This window comes from Cucurbita pepo, chromosome LG15 (assembly GCF_002806865.2).
Source record: "Cucurbita pepo subsp. pepo cultivar mu-cu-16 chromosome LG15, ASM280686v2, whole genome shotgun sequence".
NCBI lineage: Eukaryota > Viridiplantae > Streptophyta > Magnoliopsida > Cucurbitales > Cucurbitaceae > Cucurbita > Cucurbita pepo.
Window position 1 is genome coordinate 252,064 of NC_036652.1, and position 27,913 is coordinate 279,976.

At 32.6% G+C, this 27,913-nt stretch overlaps 2 protein-coding genes across 3 annotated transcripts; both read left to right on the forward strand.

Moving 5' to 3' along the window:
* Positions 1 to 10,282: 10,282 nt before the first annotated feature.
* On the forward strand, positions 10,283 to 17,547 carry LOC111811229 (preprotein translocase subunit SCY2, chloroplastic). 2 transcript variants are annotated; one of them, XM_023697989.1, is made up of 14 exons: positions 10,283 to 10,402; positions 10,646 to 10,970; positions 11,838 to 12,356; positions 12,490 to 12,578; positions 13,251 to 13,330; positions 13,449 to 13,538; positions 13,911 to 14,002; positions 14,421 to 14,504; positions 14,996 to 15,137; positions 15,541 to 15,657; positions 15,755 to 15,884; positions 16,196 to 16,319; positions 16,439 to 16,545; positions 17,116 to 17,547. In XM_023697989.1, exons 2-14 carry the CDS (start codon positions 10,898 to 10,900, stop codon positions 17,203 to 17,205), a joined length of 1,737 nt encoding a protein of 578 aa, XP_023553757.1. In that variant the 5' UTR covers positions 10,283 to 10,402; positions 10,646 to 10,897; the 3' UTR covers positions 17,206 to 17,547. The 2 variants fall into 2 exon arrangements, with proteins under 2 accessions (XP_023553757.1, XP_023553756.1); XM_023697988.1 differs by having other exon boundaries at positions 10,283 to 10,970.
* Positions 17,548 to 25,801: 8,254 nt separating this feature from the next.
* On the forward strand, positions 25,802 to 27,693 carry LOC111776256 (aluminum-activated malate transporter 12-like). Its single transcript, XM_023655658.1, has 6 exons — positions 25,802 to 26,168; positions 26,244 to 26,384; positions 26,454 to 26,726; positions 26,803 to 26,915; positions 26,994 to 27,137; positions 27,233 to 27,693. The coding sequence occupies exons 1-6, from the start codon at positions 25,859 to 25,861 to the stop codon at positions 27,554 to 27,556; spliced, it is 1,305 nt and encodes a 434-aa protein (XP_023511426.1). The 5' UTR covers positions 25,802 to 25,858; the 3' UTR covers positions 27,557 to 27,693.
* The last annotated feature ends 220 nt before the right edge of the window (positions 27,694 to 27,913 follow it).

The following is a 27,913-nucleotide window of genomic DNA, read 5'->3' on the forward strand; positions in this document are numbered from 1 at the left end:
GTGCGTCTAGCATCTTGCTCATCGTCCACGTCATCTTTCGTTTTGTTTCGTTTCTTCGCTTCTCAATTGCTAACCCGCTCGCCTACCGTTATTATATACACGAGCGGTATACACTAATCTACGGAAAATATCAATCTAATTTTTCCATTATATTTTCTTTCATACGATCCGTTATTATATACATGCAATCAAATATTTAATATCATGTCATGCATACGTTAATCTTTGGAAAATAACAATCTAATTTTCTTGTTATATTTTCTTTCGGACAGACAGTTATTGTATATATGGAATCAAATATTTAATATCGTATATTAAATCCGCTAATCTATGAAAAATATGGATCTAATTTGCTTATTATATTTCCTTTCATACGAGCAGTTATTAAATGCACAAAATCAAATATTTAATATCATGTCGTACATACAACTATCTAATTTCCTAGTTATATTTTCTTTCTTACGAGCAATTATTACATACACGAAATTAAATATTTAATATTACGTCGTATATACACTAATTTATGGAAAAGATCAATCTAATTTTTTTTTTTGTTTGTTATATTTTCTTTCATACTAACGATTATTATATACACGAAATTAAATATTTAATATCGACCTAATTTGCTTATTATTTTCTATTATATACATATAATTAAACATTTAATATTAATTTTTCTTTTATTTTTACCATTTTTTTTCCTTAGTTACTATATTTAATTTTATTGCATGCTATTTTTTGTGTTATTTTTTCTTTATTCTTTAATTTCATTAACATTATGACGAGCGATCGCTAGTTGCAAAGATACTCGTAAGAGAATCTGTTCGTTGGAGGGGTATTTACGTCAATTAATAAATAATTTAATTAATTTTTTAAATAGAAATAGTAAAATTAGAGATGTCCACGAGGATAGGTGGAGTCGAAGTTATGTACCGACTTTGTTCTCAACCTTAATTAGCTAATTGAAAAACTATTTTCTTACCTCTTTTCTCCCTCTCGATCTAAACAAAATTTAATTGTCTAAAGTAAGACTAGCCGACTCAAATGGACATAGCTACCAAATTAAATTAGATTATTTATGTTTAGTTTTTTTTAGGTGGATTAAATTTTTTTTTACCACAATTAAACTACGGTTAAAATGAAAGTTGAAATTTGAAAGGTAATTAAATGAGGTAATTAGTACTTTAATATGGTATATACGCTAATCTATGGAAAATATCGATACAATTTTCTTATTATATTTTATCTGGTACGGACCATTATTATATACACAAAATTAAATATTTAATATCGTGTTTCACCTAATTTTCTTATTATATTTTTATCTCTTAGCTATTATTATAAACATGAAATTAAATATTTAATATTATTTTTCCTGCCATCTTTTTGGGTTATTTTTTCTTTTATTCTTTAATTTCATTAATATTACTAATAAATGTGGCTTGCTCGGACACACATCAATTATTAAAAAATAGAAATAATAAAATTAGAGATGTCCACAAAGACAAGCAGGTCGAAGTTTCAGAGGAGCGTTGTTCTCAACCCTATTAAGTAGGACTCATCGATGTCAAATAGACATAGTAAAATAATTATTTATGCCGGTGAATTTAAGTTTTTTTAAATCAAAATTAAATAATATTAAAATTAGGGTTATAATGAAATTTTTGAAAATTTGAAATGTAATTAAAACTAATTTTGTAGGTAGAGGGTGAGGTTGATTTAATAAAAATAACCTAAAATTTTATATTCCGTTTAAAAATATATTTAAATTCTTAAAAATTTCCATAATACTCTATTTAAAAATATATTTAAATTCTTAAAATTTTCAATAATACTCTGACTCAATGGAATATAAAAAAATATTAAAATATATTAGAACCCAATAATTATTCTAAAACAACGAATAAAATAAAATATATTAAAATTTATAATTAATAATTATCGTAAAACGACATACAAAATATTTAAAATATTATAACTTAAGACGTAATAGAAGCTATAATCTATTCAACTGGATGAAAACTACTGGAGAAATGGTTAGAAATCTGGGGATGAGTGCGGATAGCAGAAATAGGAAGGACTTTGTAACAGAGCCAATCGTTGTTACTATCCCAACCCATTACAATCTCATCTCCCACGACATGCCCTTCCCTTTCAAAGTCCCAATTGATATGGAACTCTTCACCTGCCACCCTCTTCATGACTGTTTTCGTGGTTATGCCTATGTTCACATCGTACAGGGTGATCTTCACGCCTCTGTTTGTGTCGGTCAACACTTGGTTCACTTTTTTTGTCGGCCAAAGATCAAGCAAATTCTTCTCGACTTCCAGCTCCTCATCATCTAGCTGCAGTATTTTTAATTCCTTCTCCCGTGCATCTAGCATCTTGCTCATCGTCCACACCATCTTTCGTTTCGTTTCAATTCTTCGCTGCTCAATAGCTAACTCACTCTCCCACCACTATTATATAGACGGGACCAAATATTTAATATTATGTCGTGAATACGCTAATCTATGGAAAATATCGATATAATTTCCTTGTTATATTTTTCTTTCGTAGGGGCAGTTATGGTATATATGGAATAAAATATTTAATATTTTGTCTTAGATACGCTAATCTATTGAAAATATCAATTTAATTTTACGTGAAATTATTATATACACGAAATCAAATATTTAATTTACTTGCATGCTATTTTTTCCTTTATTATTTCATTTCATTAATATTATTAATAAATCTGACTTACCATTCATAGCAAAGACTACTAGTAACGCAGCTAAAATCTAAGCTGCAAGATACTTGTAAAAGAATCTTTTTGGTATTTACTCGATGTTTAGAGGTTAGATGGGTCGGAATAGGAGACAGGCCTTGTTTCTCATTTATTTTTGCTGGAACGATGGTTGTAATTCCCCACAGAATTTACGTGGCTCGGGTTCCCCACAAGTAATTTTCCCCTATGTTATTCTAATTTTAAAAAATATATTTTTATTAAAAAATTGTAAAAAAATAAATTTAATAAACCAATTTATTTTGTTAGCACATATTTTAACCTAATTTCTAAAAATTCAAATTTTAATATTACAAAAATAGTTTTTAACAATTAAAAAAAATATACAACATAGTTTTTAGTTTAAATATTATTTTTAGGGTATCAAAATTAACTATTTGTGTATATATATATATTTATATAGAAAATATATTTATATTAAGGTGGGGGACACACAATATAGTTCTAAAATCCTATTAGATGAAACTTAAAAATTTAAAAATATTCAATAAATTGATGTTAATTATTTGTTCGTGAAATTTCAACACCTATTGTGCTTTAGATCCCGATAATTGAAAAACTCCTACCATTTAACATAAATTAAACAAAACTGTGATTGAGAGATTAGAAATTATTAAAAAAAAAACTAACAATTTTGAACTATTGAACGTAAAATATATTAGAATTTATTGCCAATAGTTATTATAACTAAACGACTACGAATACAAAATATTTAAAATATTATATGTAAGGCATGATAAAAGCTATGTATTTATTGAACCGGACGAAAACTACTCGAGAAATGGTTAGCAATCTGAGGATGAGTGCGGAGAGCAGAAGTAGGAAGGACCCTGTAAGCGAGCCAATCATCGTTCCAATCCCAACGCATCAGAATCTCGTCTCCCACCATATGCCCTTGTCTTTCGAAGTCCCAACTGATATGGAACTCTTCATCTGCCACCCTCCTCATGACTGTTTTCGTGATTTTGTTTGTGCTCACATCGAACAGGTTGATCTTAATGCCTTTACTCGTGTCTGTCATGACTCGGTTCACTTTTTTTGTTGGCCAATGATCAAGCACATTCTGTTTNTCGGTTCACTTTTTTTGTTGGCCAATGATCAAGCATATTCTGTTTGACATCCAGTTCCCCATTGTTTAGTTGCAGTATTTTTTCTTCCTTCTCCCGTGCATCTAGCATCTTGCTCATCGTCCACGTCATCTTTCGTTTCGTTTAGTTTCGTTTCTTCGCTTCTCAGTTGCTGACCCGCTTGCCTGCCGTTATTATATACACAGACGGTATAAACTAATCTATAAAAAAATATCTATCTAATTTTTCTGTTATATTTTCTTTCATACGATCAGTTATTGTATACATGCAATCAAATATTTAATATCATGTCATGCATACATTAATCTTTGGAAAATAACAATCTAATTTTCTTGTTATATTTTCTTTCATACGAGCCGTTATTATATATCCAAAATTAAATATTTAATACCGTGTCGTACTATGGAAAATATCGATCTAATTTACTTGTTATATTTTCTTTCATACTAGGAGTTATTAAATGCACGGAATCAATTATTTAATATTGTGTCGTACATTCGCAAATCTACGGAAAATATCAAACTAATTTCCTTATTATATTTTCTTTCGTACGAGCAATTATTATATACACGGAATTAAATATTTAATATCGCATCATACATACGCTAATCTATGGAAAATATCGATACAATTTTCTTATTATATTTTATCTGGTACGCACCATTATTATATACACGAAATTAAATATTTAATATCGTGTTTGACCTAATTTTCTTATTATTTTTTTTTCATCTCTTCGCAATTATTATAAACATGGAATTAAATATTTAATATTATTTTTCCTCCATCTTTTTGTGTTATTTTTTCTTTTATTCTTTAATTTCATTAATATTATTAATAAATGTGGCTTGCACGGGCACAAGTCAATTATTTTCTATTGAAGATCTTTACGTCAATTAATAAATAATTTAATTAATTTTTTAAATAGAAATAATAAAATTAGAGATATCCACGAAGACAAATCAGATCAAAGTTTCATAAGGGCGTTATTCTCAGTCCTATTAAGCAAGACTCATCCCTAATGTTATGTTATTTATGCTAGATTTTTTTTATATGAATTTAATTTTTTTTTAAATCAAAATTAAATAATATTAAAATTAAGGTTATAATGAAATTTTTGAAAATTTGAAATGTAATTAAAACTAATTCTTAGTTAGATGGTTAGGTTGAATTAATAAAAATATTAAAAATATATTTAAAGTCTCAAAATTTTCAATAACATCCTATTTTATATAATAAAAAAATATTAAAATATATTAGAACCGAATAATTATTCTAAAACTACGAACAAAATAAAATATATAAAATATTAAAATATATTAGAATTTATAATCAATAATTATCGTAGAACGACATACAAAATATTTAAAATATTATAACTTAAGACGTAATAGAAGCTATAATCTATTCAACTGGATAAAAACTACTCGAGAAATGGTTAGCAATATGGGGATGAGTGCGGATAGCAGAAATAGGAAGGACTTTGTAACAGAGCCAATCGTTGTTACTGTCCCAACCCATTACAATCTCATCTCCCACAACATGCCCTTCCCTTTCGAAGTCCCAATTGATATGGAACTCTTCACCTGCCACCCTCTTCATGACTGTTTTCGTGGTTATGCCTTTGTTCACATCGTACAGGGTGATCTTCACGCCTCTGTTTGTGTCGGTCAACACTTGGTTCACTTTTTTTGTTGGCCAAAGATCAAGCAAATTCTTCTCGACTTCCAGCTCCTCATCATCTAGCTGCAGTATTTTTAATTCCTTCTCCCGTGCATCTAGCATCTTGCTCATCGTCCACACCATCTTTCGTTTCGTTTCAATTCTNACTATTATATAGACGGGATCAAATATTTAATATTATGTCGTAAATACGCTAATCTATGGAAAATATCGATATAATTTCCTTGTTATATTTTCTTTCATACGGGCAGTTGTTGTATATATGGAATAAAATATTGAACATTTTGTCGTGTATACGCTAATCTATGAAAAATATCAATTTAATTTTACGTGAAATTATTATATACACGAAATCAAATATTTAATTTACTTGCATGTTATTTTTTTCCTTTATTATCTCATTTCATTAATATTATTAATAAATTTGACTTACCATTAATAGCAAGGACTACTAGTAGTGGAGGAATGAGGATTTGAATTCCTCACAGAGAATTTATGGGTTTCCACTAGTAATCTTCCTTATATTATTCTAATTTTAAAAAATTTTAATATTACAAAAATAGTTTTTAACGATTAAAAAGAATATAGTTTTTAGTTTAAATATTAATATCAGGGTCTCAAAATTAACTATTATTTTTTTAATATAACAAAAAAAGAACGTGTATATATAAAATATATTTATATTAAGTTGGGTAGAAAATTTGGTGTGGACGGAACACAGAATATAATTCTAAAATTCTATTAGATAAACTTAAAAATTTTAAAATATTCAATAAATTGACATTAATTATTTGTTCGTGAAATTTCAACACTTGTTGTGCTTTAGATCCCGACAATCGAAAAACTCCAATCGTTTAACATAAATTAAATAAAACTAAACCCGTGAATTGAGAGATTAGAAATTATTAAATAAATAAAAAAAAAAACAATTTTGAACTATTAAATATAAAATATATTAGAATTTATAGCCAATAGTTATCATAACACGGACCATGACGACAAATACCAAATATTTAAAATATTATAATGTAAGGTGTAATAAAAGCTATGTATTTATTGAACGGGACGAAAACTACTCGAGAAATGGTTAGCAATCTGGGGATAAGTGCGGAGAGGAGAAGTAGGAAGGACCCTGTAAGCGAGCCAATCATCGTTCCAATCCCAACGCATCAGAATCTCGTCTCCCACCATATGCCCTTGTCTTTCGAAGTCCCAACTGATATGGAACTCTTCATCTGCCACCCTCCTCATGACTGTTTTCGTGATTTTGTTTGTGCTCACATCGAACAGGTTGATCTTAATGCCTTTGCTCGTGTCTGTCATGACTCGGTTCACTTTTTTTGTTGGCCAATGATCAAGCACATTCTGTTTGACATCCAATTCCCCATTGTTTAGTTGCAGTATTTTTTCTTCCTTCTCCCGTGCGTCTAGCATCTTGCTCATTGTCCACGTCATCTTTCGTTTCGTTTCTTCACTTCTCAATTGCTAACCCACTCGCCTGTCGTTATTATATACATAGGAGGTATACACTAATCTATGAAAAATATCGATATAATTTCCTTGTTATATTTTCTTTCATACGAGTAGTTATTGTATACATGGAATCAATTATTTAATATCGTGTCGTGCATACGTCAATCTCTGGAAAATATCAATATAATTTTCTTATTATATTTTCTTTCATACTAACATTTATTAAATGCACGGAATCAAATATTTAATATGTGTCGTATATTTGCAAATCTACGAAAAATATCGAACTAATTTCTTTATTATATATTCTTTCATACGAGCAATTATTATATATACAGAATTAAATATTTAATATCACATCATACATGCCCTAAACTATGGAAAATATCGATAAATTTTTTTTATTATATTTTATTACGGACAATTATTATATACACAAAATTAAATATTTAATATCGTATTTCACCTAATTTTCTTATTATTTTTCTTTCATCTCCTCGCTATTATTATAAACATGGAATTAAATATTTAATATTATTTTCCTGGCCATATTTAATATTATTAATAAATGTGCCTAAGTCAATTATTCTTTGTTGAAGGGGTATTAACGTCAATTAATAAATAATTTAATTAATTTTGTAAATAGAAATAATAAAATTAGAGATGTTACAAGGATAGGCTGGTCGAAGTTTCGGAGGGGCCTTATTCTCAGCTCTATTAAGCCGGACTCATCGAGTCAAATAGACATAGCAAACTAAAATTATGTTATTTATGCTAGATTTTTTTATGTCAATTTAAATTTTTTAAATAAAAATTAAATAATATTAAAATTAAGGTTAAAATGAAATTTTTGAAAATTTAAATGTAATTAAAACTAATTTGGTAGTTAGATGGTCCGGTTGAATTAAGAAAAAATAACTTTAAATTTTATATTCGATTTAAAAATATATTTAATTCTTAAAAATTTCAATAATACTTTTTTTTTCTTTTTACGATTGAATATAAAAAATATTATAATTTATTAGAATTCAATAATTATCATAAAACGAGGAGTAAAACAAAATATATAAAATATTGAAATATATTAGAATTTATAACCAATAATTATCGTAACGATGAATACAAAATATTAAAATATTATAATTTAAGACGTAATAAAAGCTATAATCTATTCAACTGGATGAAAACTACGGGAGAAATGGTTAGCAATCTGGGGATGAGTACGAATAGCAGAAATAGGAAGGACTTTGTAACAGAGCCAATCGTTGTTACTATCCCAACCCATTACAATCTCATCTCCCACCATATATCCTTCCCTTTCGAAGTCCCAATTGATATGGAACTCTTCACCTGCCACCCTCTTCATAACGGTTTGCGTGGCTATGCCTGTGTTCACATCGTACAAGGTGATCTTCACGCCTCTATGTGTGTCGGTCAACACTTGGTTCACTTTTTTTGTCGGCCAAAGATCAAACAAATTCTTCTCGACTTCCAGCTCCTCATCATCTAGCTGCATTATTTTTAATTCCTTCTCCCGTGCATCTAGCATCTTGCTCATTGTCCACACCATCTTTCGTTTCGTTTCAATTCTTCGCTGCTCAATGATTAACCCACTCGCCCACCACTATTATATAAACGGGATCAAATATTTAATATTTTGTCGTGAATACGCTAATCTATGGAAAATATCAATATAATTTCCTTGTTATATTTTCTTTCATACGGACTGTTGTATATATGGAATAAAATATTGAATATTTTGTCATACATACGCTAATCTATGGAAAATATCAATTTAATTTTACGTGCAATTTATATACATGAAATCAAATATTTAATTTAATGCATGTTTATTTAGTTATTTTTTCCTTTATTATTTCATTTCATTAATATTATTAATAAATCTAACTTACCATTAATATCAAGGACTACTCGTAATGCAACTAAAATCTGAGCCGCAAGATACTCCTAAAAGAATCTTTTTGGTATTTACGTTAATTAATAAATAATTTAATTGATTTTTAAAATGAAAACCTATTTAAATGAAAATTTAATGGCTTGAAACAATGCAAGTTAGATTTAGAAATTTGTTTTTGCACAAATTAAATAATATTTCATTTTAAGGTTGAAATAAAACATTTTAAATTTTGAAATATAATTAAAACTAATTTCTTAAAAAAAAAATTAATAAAAAATAAACCTTTATTTAAAAAATACTTCTAAAACTCTTAATTTTTTTTAATAATATTCGAACTTTCACGAAAGTTTTAAACAAATATATACTATAACAATCGGTACTTTGATTAAAAGTAAATAACGTTAATTCTACTTTTAAAATTTAATAGATATTTAAAAAATAAGGTTAAGTGTTTATATATATATATATATATATATATTATTTATTTATTTTTAGTTGGGAGGATATTATTGAAAATTTTTATAGTTGAAGTGTATTTTAAAATTCAAATATATTTTTGAAAACAATATAGTAACGATTTTCATTCAAAACTAACTGTAACTAGAGATGTCATAAGGTGGGGTGGGGAGGAGGAAGCCTTCCCGTCCCATTCCATCCATTTATTTGCAAAAATTTCTCATTTATTTTAGCATGAGAATTCCCCACGAACAATTTGTTTCCTATATTTCCTTATATTATTCTAATTTTTAAAAATATATTTTTATTAAAACATTCTAATAAATGGATATATTTCATGAGCAAATGTTTTAACATAATTTCTAAAAATTTAAATTTTAATATTATAAAATAGTTTTTAACAATTAAAAATAATATACCACATAATTTTTAGTTTAAATATTATTATTAAAGTCTCCAAATTAACTAATTTATTTTTTTAATATAGTAATATATATATATATAGAAAATATATTTTCAGTGGAAAATTGGGTGTGGACGGGGACAGAGAATATAAACCCATCTTCGACTCCATTTATCTGTTACTCACTCTCCCATTCTCCGTCCAAATCAAGAATTCAGTCACCGTTAGAATAAAATGGACATCCTGAATTATAATCTATTTTTTTAGAAATTCTTCGAAAATGTAAAGGTATTGTTGAAAATTAGTATAAATTTTAGGGATATTTTTATTAATTTTATTTTTTTATTTTTTTTTTTAAATATTTTTATTAATTTATTGTAGAGGCTATTTTTGATAAAAAAAAAAAAAAAAAAAAAAAAAATTATATAATTAAAAAATCCGAACCCTTTTTTCGTTTCCATTCTTTTCCTCTCAGTCGCGCGAATTCTTCTCCCTCCAGAACACTCCCAAATTTCTTCTTCCATCTCCCTCACTACGATAGGTGACCGCCGGCACCCCCTCCGCCACACGCCGAGTGCCACGACCACACGCCGGTGCGTGCATTCCTCCATTTCCCTCTTCTTTCTTCTCTCCCTATCTCGCTTTGCTGCAACTGCACTGGTATACCGCCTCTATTTTGTCTCTGCCACACCATTCACTGCATTCTTCTGCACCTCTCGTTGGCGAGTCCAAACTGAATCTTCCACTCTCCTGTTCTCTCAATCACATCCGAACTCATTTTTTTCCTGATTTTTTTTGTTCATTTTGTTCTCTTTTCTTCAATTCAACCCATTCAGAAAGCAGGGCGAAGTCGGGATTCGGTTAACGTCCATTTAAAATCCTGCGAAGTCCGAGCTATTGCAGACCGAATTCTTGTTGGTACATAACAGTATTTCAAATCAGATTGAATTTGAAATTCTGTTTTTCTTTATTATATCCAGACACTGGAATGATTTCAAACCTGTTCTGATTTCAAATCCTCCCAAATCTGAGGGTTCCAAATTGGGGGTAAGCCTCACGCTCTGTTGGAGCCATTCCAAAGTCCCGCCATGGAAGCAGCGCCTCTCTGCACTCGTCTTTTCCCTCCCGCTCTGTTCCCTACTACACCTTCAAAGTTTCGAGGTTAGCTTCCTGAATTCGGTCGTGGGAAAGTATTGTTACGCAAGGAAAATGACAAATAGTTAAATTATAACGTTATCCTCTGCGTATTTCATTTGATAGTGTCTGTTCTTGTGAAAGTAGAGTGGTTTAATCTTATATTCAGGAATTGTTTTAATCGAGTTTGTTTCGCTGTTGAATTAGCTTGTAGGTGAAATTACTTCACTTTCATAAAGATTTCAATTGTTTGTTAAGTTCAACTCCATTGCATATCTATTGTTTATACCTCACAAAAAATGTAGCATTTTATGGTTAAACTTAGCACCATATTTTAACTCCATCCTTTATGGACGACTTGTTTATCCATGATTTCAAAACCTAATATTTTTATTTGGCTAATCTTATGGTTTTAAAATGTTGCAAATTGTAACAACCTAATGTGCACGTATTTCACATTATAATATTCACTAAGCAATGAGAGAAGAAGATGAGAAATGATGAGGGTGTTTGCCTTTGATGCTATGATCATCTGTTTCTTTTCATAATGTTCAGATATCTTAGGTTTGAACGGGAAAATCTATTTTGTATTTTCCTTTTATATCAGCAATGCTTCCAGATGCTATGAGTATACTTTGATGAGGTGACCAACAATCAATTTACTATTTGGTTGTCAGCTTAGGATAGTGGTTTAATTTCCCACATCACCACCATGTATTTATTCGATATACTGCAAACACTCATTTTCCTCCCAGGATTAAAATTTCTATACTATGATATGATTCATGTCTAATCGAATCTGCTGTTGACCATGGGAGTTTGCTTTGCTACAAAATAATGTTTTGCATTAAACATGTGTTATATGGCCTCACTTGGCTGCTTTCGTTCTTACAGTTGCTGCAGCTTATGATGTCCAATTCTGTCCTTTGAAGTTTGGTAGATCTGCCGCTGTTATTAATTTCAACTCTCTGAAATTCAAGGGAAGAAATAATGTGTTATTGAGTAGACCTTTTGTCTCTAAAGTGAACGAAAAGTCGTTTGATTGTTTGTCAAATCAGTGCCGACGCAGCCGTATGAATGTCAATGCAACATCTGAGCAGTGCCTAGACCTTGAAACTTTTTCGCAGGAATTGAATGATGGGGATGCTTTTTTCACTTCTCCGAATGGCACTAACTCCGATACCTGGAAACCCAGATCGAAAATGTTTAGAAATAGATTCTTGAATCTTGTACGTCTTCGTTCTGTTCTCAACAATGCTGCTGAATCATTTTTTAAAAGTGAAATACGGCGAAGGTTGTTTGTAACAGCAGTGCTAATTGTAATAAGTCGTATTGGATACTTCATTCCTCTTCCTGGGTATGATCGGAGGTTGATACCACAAGATTACCTTAGCTTTGTTTCTGGATCTGTTGGTGAGTTCATGAAATTACTGTATGTGCATGAGTTATCTACGTTGTGTATTCATATATTGCAGAATTCAATTTCATTTTGGGCAATTTACTTAGGTGATGTTGACTCTTTTACTTATATTCATGTTTGTGGCAGATGAACTTGGTGATTTTACTACGGAGATGAAAATGTCTTTTTTCCAGCTAGGTATCAGTCCTCAGATTATTGCATCAATCATCATGCAGGTTTAACGTTTTCTTCATATCTATCTTCAATGCTTGATATTGACGTAGAAAGTGAAATACACAATAAAGGCATTTAAGAATATTGAAGGGCTTGTTCCCTTTAGAGAAACTTGGCTGTGAAATATTCCGAAAATCTGTCTTCCTCTGAATTCAGCTTCGTAAGCCCATAATGTTCACCAACAGGATTTTGTTCATAAATACTGTTGGTGAACATTATGACCTTAAGAGTATGAGCTCAAACCACTATCTACCACTTTAATTGTATGACTATGGTTAAGGAAGAAGAATACTTTTGCAATTACCTTAGTGATTTAATTTATTACCCAAGAAAATTTGATACATTAGGAATTTAAAGTGCATCTAATGTTTCTTTGTTAACCATTAGCAATTCACTCGCGATAGAATCAAAGTAAGTTCCAACATATCATTGCATTGAGGCAAACTACTATGCTTAATTCTTTTCCATGCTCAAGCTGTTTTTCATGGGTGGTCCTAATAGTTGATTCTATGATGAGTTTCCAGGGGCAATACCTCTTGTTGATGAACGTATTTATGAAAGTTCTTTTGTATCTTTTGTTTTATTTATTTATTTATAGTAATAGTTTTTATTATTGTATTGTATCCATGTTGGACTGAATTTCGATGCTTAACTTCTCAAAAGTTGATGCATAGGTACTCTGTCACATTTTACCCTCCTTAGTAAAGCTGAGAAAAGAAGGCTTGGATGGTCAAGAGAAGATCAAAAGTTATATGTATGTCTGATACTTCATTCCAACCATTGATCTACATTTTTCTATTAATTTCGCTAGCTTATACTCATTTTCTTCCTTTTTTGATGGAATTCCTACGAACATCACCATGTAACATCAGATGGTGGATGTCACTTGGCTTTGCAATAGTGGAGGCTTTAGTACTATCTTGTTACTCACTCCCATACTCAATCTATGCAGCAAATCACAGGTAAATTTTAGCTACAAGAGCATCAGTTTGAGTAGTATTTTGGGCTTTTGAGCAGTTGTATAGTCTCAGTTTAGACAGTGAAGTAAAATATCCTTTTCAATAGTAATATCTTTTCATTGGTGCATGTTGTATGTTCATTTCTCTTCCAGCGTCAATATTGGTTTTTGCTTTCATTTAACTCGATTCTCATGCTTATTTTTATCGTTATTGTTGGTTCAAGTACTTTTATTCCGAGAATTGGGGTTGCATCTTAAAAAGAGAGGTTAAATCTTTAAAAGAGAGATAGAAAGTGAAGGTTGCATATAGTGTTCATAAAGGAGGTTATTCTTAATTAATTAATTTATTTATTTATTTATTTTTTTTTTTTTGTAGAGTTAAGCATGTGATGGTGACTACTTTCTTATTGGTTTGTGGTGCTATGACAATGACATGGATTTGTGACACCATCTCAGAGTCTGGATTTGGTAGGTCACTTCTTTCTCATTTAATTTCGATGAATTGATCCATTTTTTGTGCTCTTCTTCATTACTTGTGGTTCAAGACACTTGAGAGATTCGTTGTTAATAATGTTCATCCATTAACTGAAGAATATATAGTCGGTATATTATTGTATTATTGTGTGACTGCCTGTGTATGCATGTATGAGCGTGTGATTGCACACGTATAAATGTGAGGATGGGGTGTTGTATCCTTGACGCTTCAATCTCCCATCTATCTTCTCTATGATTCAACTCTTGGCTTTACTATTCTACCCTTTTCCAATTTACATTTTTCTCTATCTAGATGATGTGTTATAAACCACCTCACGAAGAATCTTGTACCATATTCATAAACTTTGTAATGGATGCTTCTTCTCTGTTTAACGAGTAATGCTTGGTGCAGGGCAAGGTTCTTCTCTAATTATATGCATCGGAATACTGTCGGGCTATACAGAGACATTGTACAAAATGTTGTCTCAGCTATCAGGTATGCAATTAAACTTGATGGTTTAAAAGTTACCTACCCTTTAGAGTTGCTTTCATCTAAGTCAGATCCTTGTAAAAGATTAATTTTAAATTTAACCAATAATCCCATGCTAGTCAATATTTGCCGTTAGGAAAAATCGAGAGAAGAGAAAACTGTAAGATGAAATAAAACAATGCTGATAATTGTTAGGAATGCCAGCAGTATCATGTTCTATGAACTTAGTTCTCAACTGAATTCCTATATTCCATCTGGGTGCTGTTAGTTGAGGATTTATGACGGAATTTTTTAGTCTGGTAATAAATTTATTCAGTAAGGAAGGTTTACAATCGAGGATAATGCTTGATGTACATTGTTTGTGAATTTACTAAGGTACAATTGTTTTGAATAGAGTAAATAAATATTATGTGTACTCTTTTCCCCCCTTAAATTTCCATCAGTTAGTTGTGAAATCTTTCAGTTTTTTGACTGCTTAAAAATGTAACATATCACAGGACGTGCTGTGATTTGGTGGCCGTACGTACTTGCCTTATTGGGCATTTTTACCGTAGTTACGATGTGGGCAGTTGTTGTAACCGAAGGTTGCAGGAAAATTAAGCTTCAGTATTATGGTTTTAAACTTGCTTCAGCTGCAAGGTATTCTGATTTTTTTTTTCCTGGAAAATATATATCATATATTTCTTTATCTCATGCTTCCATGCATTTGGTTTCTTGTCACAGTAAGCAGTTTCATAATGTTGAATGATGTTGATTTCATCTTTATTTAATAATTTAATTTTTTTTTTTTTATGCAATAATTGTAATTTTCGACCTTGAAAAATAAATAAAGTNAATAAAGTAACATCATGTGGTTCGTTTAATTTCATTCCTTCGGCATACATGCTGTTATCACTTGCCTCTCCTATGCTTGCATTGGCTATGTTTTAAACAGATGTCTTGATTTTGTACTATGCTTGAGCCCATATCCGATTTTCCGATCTTGTCGTTTTTGGTTAATTATCTATTTTACGATCCCCTTTTCCTTTTGGTTTCTTTCCAGAGAAGACTCACCAATCACTGAAGTAGAGCCTTATATACCTTTTAATATCAATCCTGCTGGGATGCAACCAATTCTCACGACCACTTATCTCTTGGCGTTTCCCAGTATACTTGCCAGGTTGTTCTATAAAATATATCCTTCGTTGCATTACAATGGCTAAAGTTATTTACTGTATGTGATTGATGCAATTTCTAACATCCGGTTTTGTACACAGCGTCCTAAATTCAACATTCTGGGTGCATGTAAAGGAGATACTGAACCCTGAAAGTTCTATTGGTGCAGAGCCTTGGGTTTATTACTTAATATATGCGGTTTTTGTATTCTTGTTCAACATATTTGACATTGTAAGTTTCTTTACCTCTCATCTTTGGTTTTTAAATGATTATTGCATTCGCAAGCTGCCAACATCTCTAGAATTTTATATTTTCTTTTGGCTAAATACATGACTTAGTTTTAATGTTTTGATGTTTTTCTGATTTAATATGCAAAAATTGAAACTTTTTAAACAAAGGATTAAATTGCTGGCCATAGTGGCCGCCTATCTAGTGTTTAATATTCTACCAGCCTTCTTGAAAATTGTAATAGGAAAACTGTTATCCCATTAGAATAGTTGAGATGCGCTCAAGTTATTTAGCATATTCATTTACCTGTCTAGGCCAACTTGCCAAAAGAGATTTCAGACTATTTAAATAAGATGGGAGCAAGGATTCCAAACATTAAACCCGGGAAAGCTACTATAGAGTACCTCACAAAAATTCAAGCATCAACACGCTTTTGGGGTATGTTTCATCATTCAATTTGTGGTTTTAGTGACATTGTTTTTCCCAGCTTACTAATGTTTCATATTTTGGTTGATAGTTGATTTTTTAATTTGATTTTGCATTGTGGTAAATTTCAGGCGGGCTATTGTTGAGTTTCTTGGCGACAACTTCGTCTCTTCTCGACCATTACTTACGCAGTATTAATGCCGGCTTTGCAATTGGTTTTACATCAGTTCTGATCATTGTAAGTACAAAAATGTTTATCATTGTCTTATCATATGCTTCAGTCATTGGAAAATGCTATGACATTGGTTCTCCCACACACACTTACAATCCTCCCCTCGAACAAAGTACACTATAAGCCTCAGGGACCTCCCCTTAATCGAGGCTCGACTCCTTTTTCTGGAGCCCTCGAACAAATTACACCCTTTGTTCGACACTTTAATCACTTTTGTCTACGCCTTCGAGGCTCACAATTCTTTGTTCGATATTTGAGGATTCTATTGTCATGACTAAGTTTAGGGCACGACTCTGATACCATGTTAGGAATCACGGATCTCCACAATGGTACGATATTGTCCACTATGAGCATAAGCTCTCGTGGCTTTGCTTTGGGCTTCCCCAAGAGACCTCATACCAATGAAGATCTATTCCTTTACTTATAAACCCATAATCATTCACTAAATTAATCGAGGTGGGACTCACTATAATATACCCCATTAGAGGATAATGTGGTAGATTTGTTATATTAATAAACTGTTCAAGCTTTCCAATCTTATCGATGAGCTCAAGTTGCTGCGTGTTCATTGTTCAGGTGGGTTCTATTATTGAACTCAGAAGATCTTACCAAGCATATAACGTAATGCCAAGTTTAAGCAATGCTTTGAGGCGTTATGGTGTATGACACAACAAGTTCAAATGATGCTCCAAGCGGCTCTGTATTCGAGCTTCTAAAGGATCCAACAATCTTCAGAAGTGTTTCAGAATCATGTGCATCCGTTACATTGTAAACTAATGCAAATATCAGGAAAATTTTGATTCTCTGGACTTCGAAACATGGTAGGTTTTACTTCTTGTAAAGGATATTATATGATAGCCTAGAATCTGTGAAATTAAGACACTGAAATTGTATGGGTTTAGAGTTTAGGGTTTAGGGTTTATGTAAATTGAGGAAAAGCAAGTGTTGATAAGTTACAGCTTAGCAAGAATACCTCTGGAGAAAATTTCACTGTCAATCTCTTTTGCACCTGTTGTTGTTGTCGGGCGGCGGCGGTGTCGGCGGCGGCGGCCGAGTGTTGGGTCTTCGTGGTCTTGATGGGCCCATTGTTGAATCCACCGCCCCACACCGACATCCTGATTTTGATTAGATGCTTTTAAGAGATTATGTCTATCAGTGGAAGTCCATGTCCTTTGTGGTAATGAGTGTGTTCCTGGACACAATCGCACTTTCAAAGGCAGCGGACTAGCGATTGTGCGGCACTCACTTACCAGCGACAAGTGAGCTAAGCCAATTTGTTCTTGCGTCGCCTACGGCCAAGCGACGTACGATCGAGCCTCTAGCCTCGGTTTTAAAAGAAGGTTTTAGAAAACGAGGAGATAAAGATTTTAGAAAGAGAGATTTTGAAAAGAGACGTTACATAAGCAAGCAAGAGAAAGATAACAACGACTTAGCATATATAATCTTGGGTAGAGAGAAGTTGACTGTGACAGTCTCACATTAATAAAATGCTATAAAACGGTTGTATTTAATTATTTTAAATCCAAATTTTCTTTTAGTTGATCCCTTTTGTTCAATTTTGTTCTCAAAAATTTTAAAATATTTATTTTATATCCTTAAAAATGTTTAAAGAAAATCATTTTGGTCCTCGTAAAAATTTTATTTTTAACAAATTAATAACATAACTTAGAGAGTACTTTGTATTAATATGTTAATATATAAACACCAAAATTCAATAATCAAAATGAATGTTCTAGAAATTAACCTATTTTATTTAAAATGGTAGAAAAGAATATTTGGATTGCCTTTTCCAATTAAAAAGTTTTCAAAACAAAAGTCAAAATTGGTGCAACTTTATATGAATAAATTGAATTTTAAATTGAATTTTAAATTGAAAATGTTATTTTTCCATGATTATTGGTTAACAATGAAGTGAGTTTGTACGGCAGAAAAGGGAAGAAAAAGTGATAATTATTATTGGGACTAAAAATATTAATTAAAATATTTAGCAATTAAATGGTGTGAATATGATTTAGTGGAGACTCCACTTATTCCCAAATGTCTTTTATTATTATTATTATTATTATTATTATTATTTTTGTCTATGAATGAATTATTTGTTTATTAAGATAATTTAGATTAGCTTATTTATTAATGTATCATAATTTGAAAGCATAATTAATTGATTTAAATTAAAATTAAAATTAATAATAATTAATTAAATACTATGAACTAACTCTTTGGTAAAACCATTAGATGTAAGAATAAAAACCCATTTGCATTTGAAGGGAAACACAAGTTGAACTTTAGTTGAAATATCTTTGAATCCCATTATGTAGACATCATCCATGTGTAGAGCACCATAAATTAGGTCATCTATTATAAATATAGATATGGATGGTACATGTCCCGATCATTTTATAATATCTTACCCGTACACTTAATACTCTTTCGAAGAACATACGAGTCAGGACAAACCACCTGATAATTCAAACATTCCCCTGCAACATGGTCGTGTCACTAACTCCTCGCTTAACACAAATCCTCCAAATATACTTTCTTCTCACTCACATACATCCTACGAAAATTCCCAGTAGGTCACCTAACATAAAATTGCTCAAATTGTTATTGAGCCACTGAAAAGAAAAGTGGACTTTATTGGTATAAGTAGTGACTTTCATATCCTTCACATACCCCTATGTTACTCGGGTGTTAGAAGAAAAATCGCATTCTCACCCGCATCTCAAGGAAATTAGGTAGTGTGATTAGGTCAAAAGGGTTCAAAGGAATATTGGGCAACTGGGTTTCAAATTTAGATTATGATCTTGGTCCAAATCATTGACGTCGGAGAAAGGAATCCGTTTTAGTACGACGTGGTTGCGAAAAATGAACCAGTACCATATCTGATCGAGAGAAAATCCCGAGACGATACGTGAAATTTTAAAGCTAAACGTGCTCGAGTGGGAAAGAGTTTAGAGATTGAGTTGAGGGAGAGTGTTGGAGGATGGGATTTTATGGAGGAGGAGGAAGAGTGGGAGGTGATTGGAGGAGGGGGAAATGATCAGGTGGGATGACGCAGCATTACACTCAGTAGAAGACTACTGAATATTCTATTATATAAATGGAAAGAAAGACAGAAAAAGGTGGTGTCAGATTGTCAGTGCGTGCGGATCTGGCTTGGCGTGCACGTGTACGGAGGATGTTCCGTGCCACGGAGTGTCAACCGTACATTGGTTGGTAGGAAACCACACCCACCTACTCCACTATTATTATCATTATTATTATTTATTTTTTTATTTTACCTCTCTTCCAATTCCTTTTAATAATTATATTTTAAATTATATACACCACGCCCACACACGCACACACGTGCATGCACCCGCACACACGTACACACACCTTCACATTAAGAGTCGAAAAGTCTCGGTAAAAAATAAATATGCCGTAATTAAGGGCGTTCGTGGGTTGAATTGAGTGAGATGAAGACAGTGTGTAGGCCCAACACAAATTTATGAATTAAATAATCAAGCCAGCTTAATAAAAATTCAGGTCGGTTTAGCTCAACCTAATCTAATTTTAGGGAGCTCACGAACCAACCAAATCCAGTCCAAACCACACAAGTTGGGTGGAGTTGGGTTATCGAGCTTTTCGAGTCTTTTGAATACCAACAACAACAATGAATGCATGAGACGATCATACGTGCTTTACAACTGGGGGAGGATTGGATTCCTTAAATTACGCTTTCTACCTGAAATTTTAATTAATATATTTAATCATGCTTTATTAAAATAATTTTAAATTAATAAAGTGACCACTTTTTCATAATCACCATCCAACTCAACACTAACACAAATTAATAGCTCTTTCCGTGTTTCATCCAATATGTATATCTCAATTTTTCGTTAATTAATTAAATCTGTTCATATGGTGTGATGATTCGATCAATCCAAACTACCTAACTCAAACGGTAAAAATTGAATTGGGTTAGGTTTTTGTTCGATTCGGATTAGGTTGAATTTTCGAAAAATAAAAAATTTGGGTTGGTTTGTCGGTTGAGAATTGTTTGTTTGGATCAACCCGACCAACCTGACCTATTCAAGAATAGGGTTTGTAGGTTGACAATTGTTTGTTTGGGTCAACTCGACCAACGTGACCAACCTAAAAATAGGGTTACAACTCAACCATACTTTTAAGATTATTATGAAAATTAAGAATATCTGACGTTTGTAACTGATGTTAGTGATGCGTTACGACCCGTGGATATTTGATATTTGAGTTTTATATCATTTTAGTTATTAATGTGACAGTGAATAAGTAGAATTTTTTTAAATAATTATATATAAAAGAAAAAAACAACTTCACAACTTAACCCAACTCGAAAATTGAGAGTTAGGATTTGGGTTAAATTGTGTTCAGGCGGCTAAGATCACTAACCCAACTAGTCGAACCGACCGAAAATTTTGAGTTTGTCCAAAAGATTTCGACAACCCAATCCAACACAACTCGTGTGCACCGCTCCTGTTTTATCATACATTATAATATAAAACAAGATTCGATTCACGACATGCATGAAGAAACAGTCTGATTATGAACTAAAAAAAGGGTCGTTACAGTAAATTATTAGAAATTGACCCGATAACTCTTAGTTCATGTTTGAGGTTGAAAATTGATACGATCGCTCAAAAAGAAAAAAAAAGAAACCAAATTAAATAATAATAAGAACAAAAAGAATTCGAAGTGCCGTACAATTGTAACAACATTAATAATAATGTACGTTATTTTAATATAATTTGTAGGCCAAAACCCTTTATTTATTTATTTAATACGAAAAATCCAAATAAATTTGAAAAGTAATATCAAACAAGATCACGTAATGGACAGTTGAAAGTGGGAAGAATGAGATAAACACTCACAAAATTTCATATAATATAATCATATCTACGCATAATATGAAGCCATTTGTGTATATTCCAACCAATTATACTTAGGCCTATGTATTTTATTATACATTAATCTCCCAAACTCACTTTTTTACTTTCTTATCTTATCTTTTTACCTTTAAATATTGAGAAATTACGATAACGTACGGAACTTTACTGCTCGAACGTTTTGGGGTTAGGTTGGGTGGCTCTGTTGCTCGACATGTTTTGTATGAATGTTTGTAAAATAGTTGGGTATGCTGTGGAAGCCGTGAATGTTATGTAATTAGAATGAAAGTCGGTAGGTATGCATGTTTTTCTATTGTATAGTGTTGTTAAACTAATATTTTGTATGTGGGTCATCGTGCATGTCATAAAAGTCGGGAAATATTTAAACGGGTTTCTTTTGTTTTTAATATAAGATTGGGCTGTATGAAAGGTATTCGTGTCTAGAGAACTGGAAATATATGAATGTTACGTATCTTAGAGCGTGAGGTCCCATAGCGGTTGGAGAAGAGAACGAAACATTCATTAAGGGTGTGAAACCTCTCCGTAATAGACACACTTTAAAACTATGAAACTGACGATGATATGTAACGAGCCAATATTAGCGGTGGGCTTGGGCAGAAACCTCTCTTTAGTAGAAGCGTTTAAAACTGTTAACGAGCCAAAACAGATAATATCTATTAGTGGTGGACTTTAGACGCGTTTTAAAATTGTGAAGATGACGACGATATATAACGGGTGAAGTAAGTGATAATTATTAGTGCATATAATATAATTATTCATTATGATTCAATGTTGTGCCTCAACTTGTATGGCTACAAATATTAGTGAGGGCCACTTGATTTAAGTGCTTATTCTCCATATTTATCACTACATCCCACATTCTTTGTCCACGAATAACTTAGTCTAGAACTTTCTTTTATTTTGTGGGTAGCTTCAACCCATGTGTGTGCATATACCTCGACCCAACTTAGGGTTTGACGGTGAACTTGAAAAGCTACCTACAGACGTCTTACACTCAATCATTTTGAATAACGCTTTTGTAACGACCCAGATCCACTACTAGCAGATATTGTCATGTTTGGATTTCCCCTCAAAGCTTTAAAACGCGTCTGTTAGGGGAAGGTTTCCACACGCTTATAAATGGTGGTTTGTTCTCCTCTCCAACTAATGTGGGACATCACAGCTTTGATCCTCCGTGTTTCTGCGACTGTTGACGTAGTGTTAGTAGATACTTATTCTTCGCTTTACACTCAATCATTCTGAATAACGCATGGATCCTCCACTGCAACTGTTGGCATCGTGTTAGTCGATACTTATTCTTTAGATACCGTCATACTTCTTCTCTAGGAAAAGAAGTTCACGATCTGTAGGTCTTCTATCTCCACGCGACATTGCTTCGTTAGGCTTTCGCCCATTATAAGAAATTTTACAATATTGCCTATTATAAGAGTCTGGGTCGTGTCTGAGTCCTAGTGTGGCTGACCAAAAAGTAGATAACGTGTCATTTACAATTTTTATTAATTATTTTTCCAGTCGTTCTTAAGTTTTATTCACCACTGATTTCTAGTGTTAAAAGGTATTCAACTACTTATTTAGAATTTTCGAATACGTATGTAAGACTCGCTATCAAACAAATACGACCCATCTACTAATTTCTCTGACGGCCTGTAACATCATATAATCCAACGGTCAGAAATTCTCATTGTTCTTAACCTAGCACACAGCGTGTCGGCTAGGAATTCCACGAGAATTAGTTGACTAACAAGGTTCACATATAACCCATGGCATGTTTGACTGTAAGCATAAACTAGAGTCACAACTTTTCTATATTACGTTTATAGCACGCTCACATCTTATGCATACATTCTTATATATATGAACCTATAGATGCTCACATCGGGTGCATGCAATCATAATATACAAATAATTATTCATATCATAAACACGTATATCACTATATTAACTCTGAATCATATAATCAACATGCTCGTGTATTTCAAAACAAGTTAAAAACTTGTTTGACAAACTCGATATGCTACCTGCTTTATTTTGAACTCCTCTTTCTTGTATTGTATGCTTAAAAGAGTAATCTATCATCGTCTCTCTCAATTTGACCTATATTTAACAATTTTCAAGATAAGTATAAATCAATCTTGTCATAACAGGTCAAAAGGAGCTGAACGGAACAAATCGAGAGCCAAACAAAGCCTTCACATGCCCTCACGTGCTTGTAACTCGCTCAGTCGCAGTCTCTCACGCGCACGTTTTTCCTTGAGACTTTCTACAAATTCCTTTTGTGTCCCTGCTCAAAAATATCATCTTACGCATCGAATTTCATCGCGATTCCTTCTTCAACTTTGTAGATTTCATTATTGTGACTCTAATATCGAGATTTAAAGCTTAAAAAAATATGAGTTTTTAGTTCTCCAAGAAGAGCATAAGACCTTGAGTTTCCTTCGCAAGGAGCTTCCACGAACATTCTTCAAATTTTTTAAATTGATTAATTTATTTATTATTATTATTATAACACAACCAAACAAAATTTGTTTCGCCTATAATTTTGTCTTTGCAATCATTACTACATTTACATATATATAAATTATATATATATAATACATACATAGAATATTACAATTTTTTCCCTCCTTTTAAGAAACTTTCTCATTCCATAAATAAATATCAATGGATAGAATTGTAAATTGAAATCCTTCTAGTAGTTTCCTTTACTAGCTCGTTTTTCCACTAACTTTAACAAAGAAAATATCTCTGTTACGTAAAGATTTCACTTTCCGTGCTAAAATTTTGAGAGTTTGTTCTTCATAGCTCAGATCCTCTTTCAATTGTAAGTCTTTGTAAGGAAGAGCATGTGCGGAATCTGCAACATATTTTCGTAGCATCAAAACAACATTGAAACATGAAGAACGTTGTGTACTGCCTCTAATGTCGATTTATATGCTTTATGAGAAAATTTTACCAAATATAGGTAGGTATCCCAACCACCGGAAAAATCTAGTATACAAGCACGTATTATATCCTCGATAATCTGATTCAGTCTTTCTAGGGTGAAACGTTGTATTGAACTTTGGTTGTGTATCAAGTGCCTCCTGACGACTTCTCCATAATCGAGAAGTAAATCATGTGTCCCTATCTTACACAATTGAAACTGGTGCACCATGCAAGCGTATAATTCCTTTCAAGTACGATTGTGCTCAATTGTCAACTGAATATGTTGACTTCCTTGGTATAAGATGAGTTGTCTTAGTTAGTCTATCCACAACAATCCATATCACCGTAAATTCCGACCAGGTTCTAGGTAGTCCTGTAATAAAATTCATGGTCACTTCTTCCCTTTCACTGGAGCACGTTTAGAGGTTACAGTAATCCAACACGTTTTTGTCTAGATGCCTTAACTTGTTGACAAGTTAAACACCTACTAACATATTCAGCAACGTCCTTCTTCCCAGACCACGAAAAACATATGCATTTTAAACTACCATCAACTCCTACCAAGAAATCCTTAGCTCGCTCAGCCTCTAAAACAACTATCTGAGCTCGTTCAAACTCCATTTGCATTTTAGCTTTGTCGAGATGATGCAGGATTTCCATATCATAATCTTTCACTAGCTCCAAGCATTGTCATTTCCTCATATTTAGCTCTTTCAGTGTGAATAGATATTTGAGCTTCTACCTCACGCGTACTCACTCAGTCACACACGCCAGTTGCAATCTCCCACGCACCCCTCACGACTTTCTACAAATTTTCAACTTTTATATTAATTCCTTTTATGCCCCTACTCAAAAATATCACCTTACACCCAGAATTTCATCCCGATTCCTTCTACAACTTTGTACACCTCATTATCGTGACTCTATCGAGCCCTATTCCATACCCTATTACCAACATACATCAAGTTATCAAGATTTAAAGTTTCGAAAATATGGATTTTTAGAGTGTTCTATAGCTCCTCTTCCTCAAACGCCTCAATCCCCCACGCGTTTTCTTCCCCCTCTTCTTCATTACAGCAGCTGTTCTCTGTTTTTTTTTTTAATTATTATTATTGTTATAACACAACCAACAACATTTGTTTGCCTTTAATTATGTCGTCACTATAATCATTACATTTACATATATACATACATAGACAAAACATTACACTTGTCTTTTGTTTTGACCTGAAATAAGGAGCATGTGGTTTGGTAACACTATTGAAGTGTGTTGAATTCTTAACCCCTTTTCCCATTTGCAGCAATGCCGTACACACCATTACTAATAATACTATTTTATTTGTATTGTGGCTGCTTCATGCCTATATAAACTCCCCACCCCTCAAACCCCAAGTGCCTCAACGTTCAAGTTCAAAGCTACAATCAAACAAACTTATAGAACAGAGAAAAGAACAGGGTTCTTGCAAATGGGGTCGGCCGTAGTAGTCTCGATTCCTGAAGAAATTCAGGATCAAAGAGTTACCGACGACGTTCCCGTTGATCAGAACAAGAACAAGAACAAGACGGCAGCTATAAACAAGTTCCGTAACTTGTTTGACTCGACTCGAGACAGAATAAAGAAACAAGACATGAAGAAAATTTTCCATAGCATTAAGCTTGGGATTGCTTTGGTTGTTGTTTCACTTCTTTATCTCCTTAATCCTCTTTATAAACAAGTTGGAGATAATGCAATGTGGGCTATAATGACTGTTATTGTTGTCTTTGAGTTCTATGCAGGTAATTCATTCACTAAATGCACCAATAATTCAGAAAATTTCTTGGTTTTGACTTGATTTTGGTTTGTTGGTTTAGGAGCTACACTGAGCAAGGGGCTTAACCGAGGGCTAGGCACGATATTCGGTGGCGGGCTCGGATGTTTCGCGGGTTCATTCGCTCAAGATGTCGGCGGGGACGCCTGTGCTTCCATTATTGGAGTTTCCGTCTTTATTTTCGGTGAGTCTTGGTTCTTGTAAAGTCAAAGGTTCAATTCTTCATATCTTATTGAACTTGTTTGTTATTTAGGTGGTATCGCGACGTACTTGCGGTTGATACCGAGTATAAAGAAGAAATACGACTACGGAGTGATGATATCGATATTGACGTTTAATTTGGTGGTGGTGTCTGGTATGAGAGAAGAAAAGATTATGGCAATAGCAAGAGAACGCTTGTCTACCATTGGCATGGGATTTGCAGTATGCATTTTCATAAACCTTCTCATCTTCCCTGCTTGGGCTAGCGATGAGCTGCATCACTCCACCGTCCAAAGCTTCCATAACTTAGCTAATTCCATTGAAGGTTTCTTTTTCTTCTTCATTCCACCAGAACTAGCTATGAACATAAGAACTTAAAGCAATAGAATTCTGTTTCTCAGGGTGCATGGAGGATTATTTCAGCTCAACTGATGACAAGAAGAAGAACAAATCTGATGCAAGTTTCAGCTCTTGTAAAGCAATTTTGAACACAAAATCAAAAGAGGAATCATTGGTACAAGCCAGTTTCCATTGTTGTTGATGTAAATTTCCATGAAGTAATGATCTTGAACAGAGATTAATTGTTTCTCAGGCTAATTTTGCTAAGTGGGAGCCATGGCATGGGAAGTTTGGGCTGAACTATCCATGGAATAGATATCTACAAATTGGGGAGGTTCTAAGAGAGCTAGCAGCTACTGTTCTTTCAATCAAAGGCTGTCTTCAATCACCAAGACAGGTATGAACATGAAATCCAAAGCTTAATGTTTCTAAAATTTGATGGGTTTTGTTGGAAAGTTTGATTAAGTTTGGTGTTTGGAAATTTGGGAGCAGCCCACATCAGGGATGAGAGAGGCGATCAAGGAGGCATGTGAGATGGGTGGATCGTCCATTGCATGGGCGCTGAAGGAGCTTGGAGAAGGTATCAAGAACGTGAAAAGGTGTCAAATTGAGGGTGTCATAGTGCCTAAATTGAAGCTGGTTAGGCAAGAAATGAGTGGTTTAATCACTCCATCAAAGCTTGGAGTGATTGAGAATGGTGATGGATTGGCAATGGCTAGCTTTGTGTTCTTAGTTATGGAGATTTTGGAGAAGGTAGAAGAACTTGCAAGAGAGGTTGAGGAACTTGAGGAGGCGGGTCGATTCCGTACTACGTGAATGTTCATCGTTTATTGTCTATGTTTTTATTAGTGTTATGTATATAATTATTTCCAATTTTTTTGGAGGTAGTTTAATTATACATTTATAGAATTCTTGAAGTTTGAGCTTAGTATCATTTTGGTTCCTTTGTTAATTAAAAGCTGTAGCGATAGTTTTATTATTAAAAAATGAATATTTTTTAGATACTTTATTCTTTTCCGCTCTTTCCTTTCTCTTTCGTTCTTCTTCATGCGTTACAAAAATGAATGGATACCATATATGTAATGAAAAGGTCTAAAAAAAAAATATATTGATGAGGGAAAAGTGTGGCAATCATTAGAAGAATGAAAAGAGGAGAGAGAGGGAAGAGAGAGA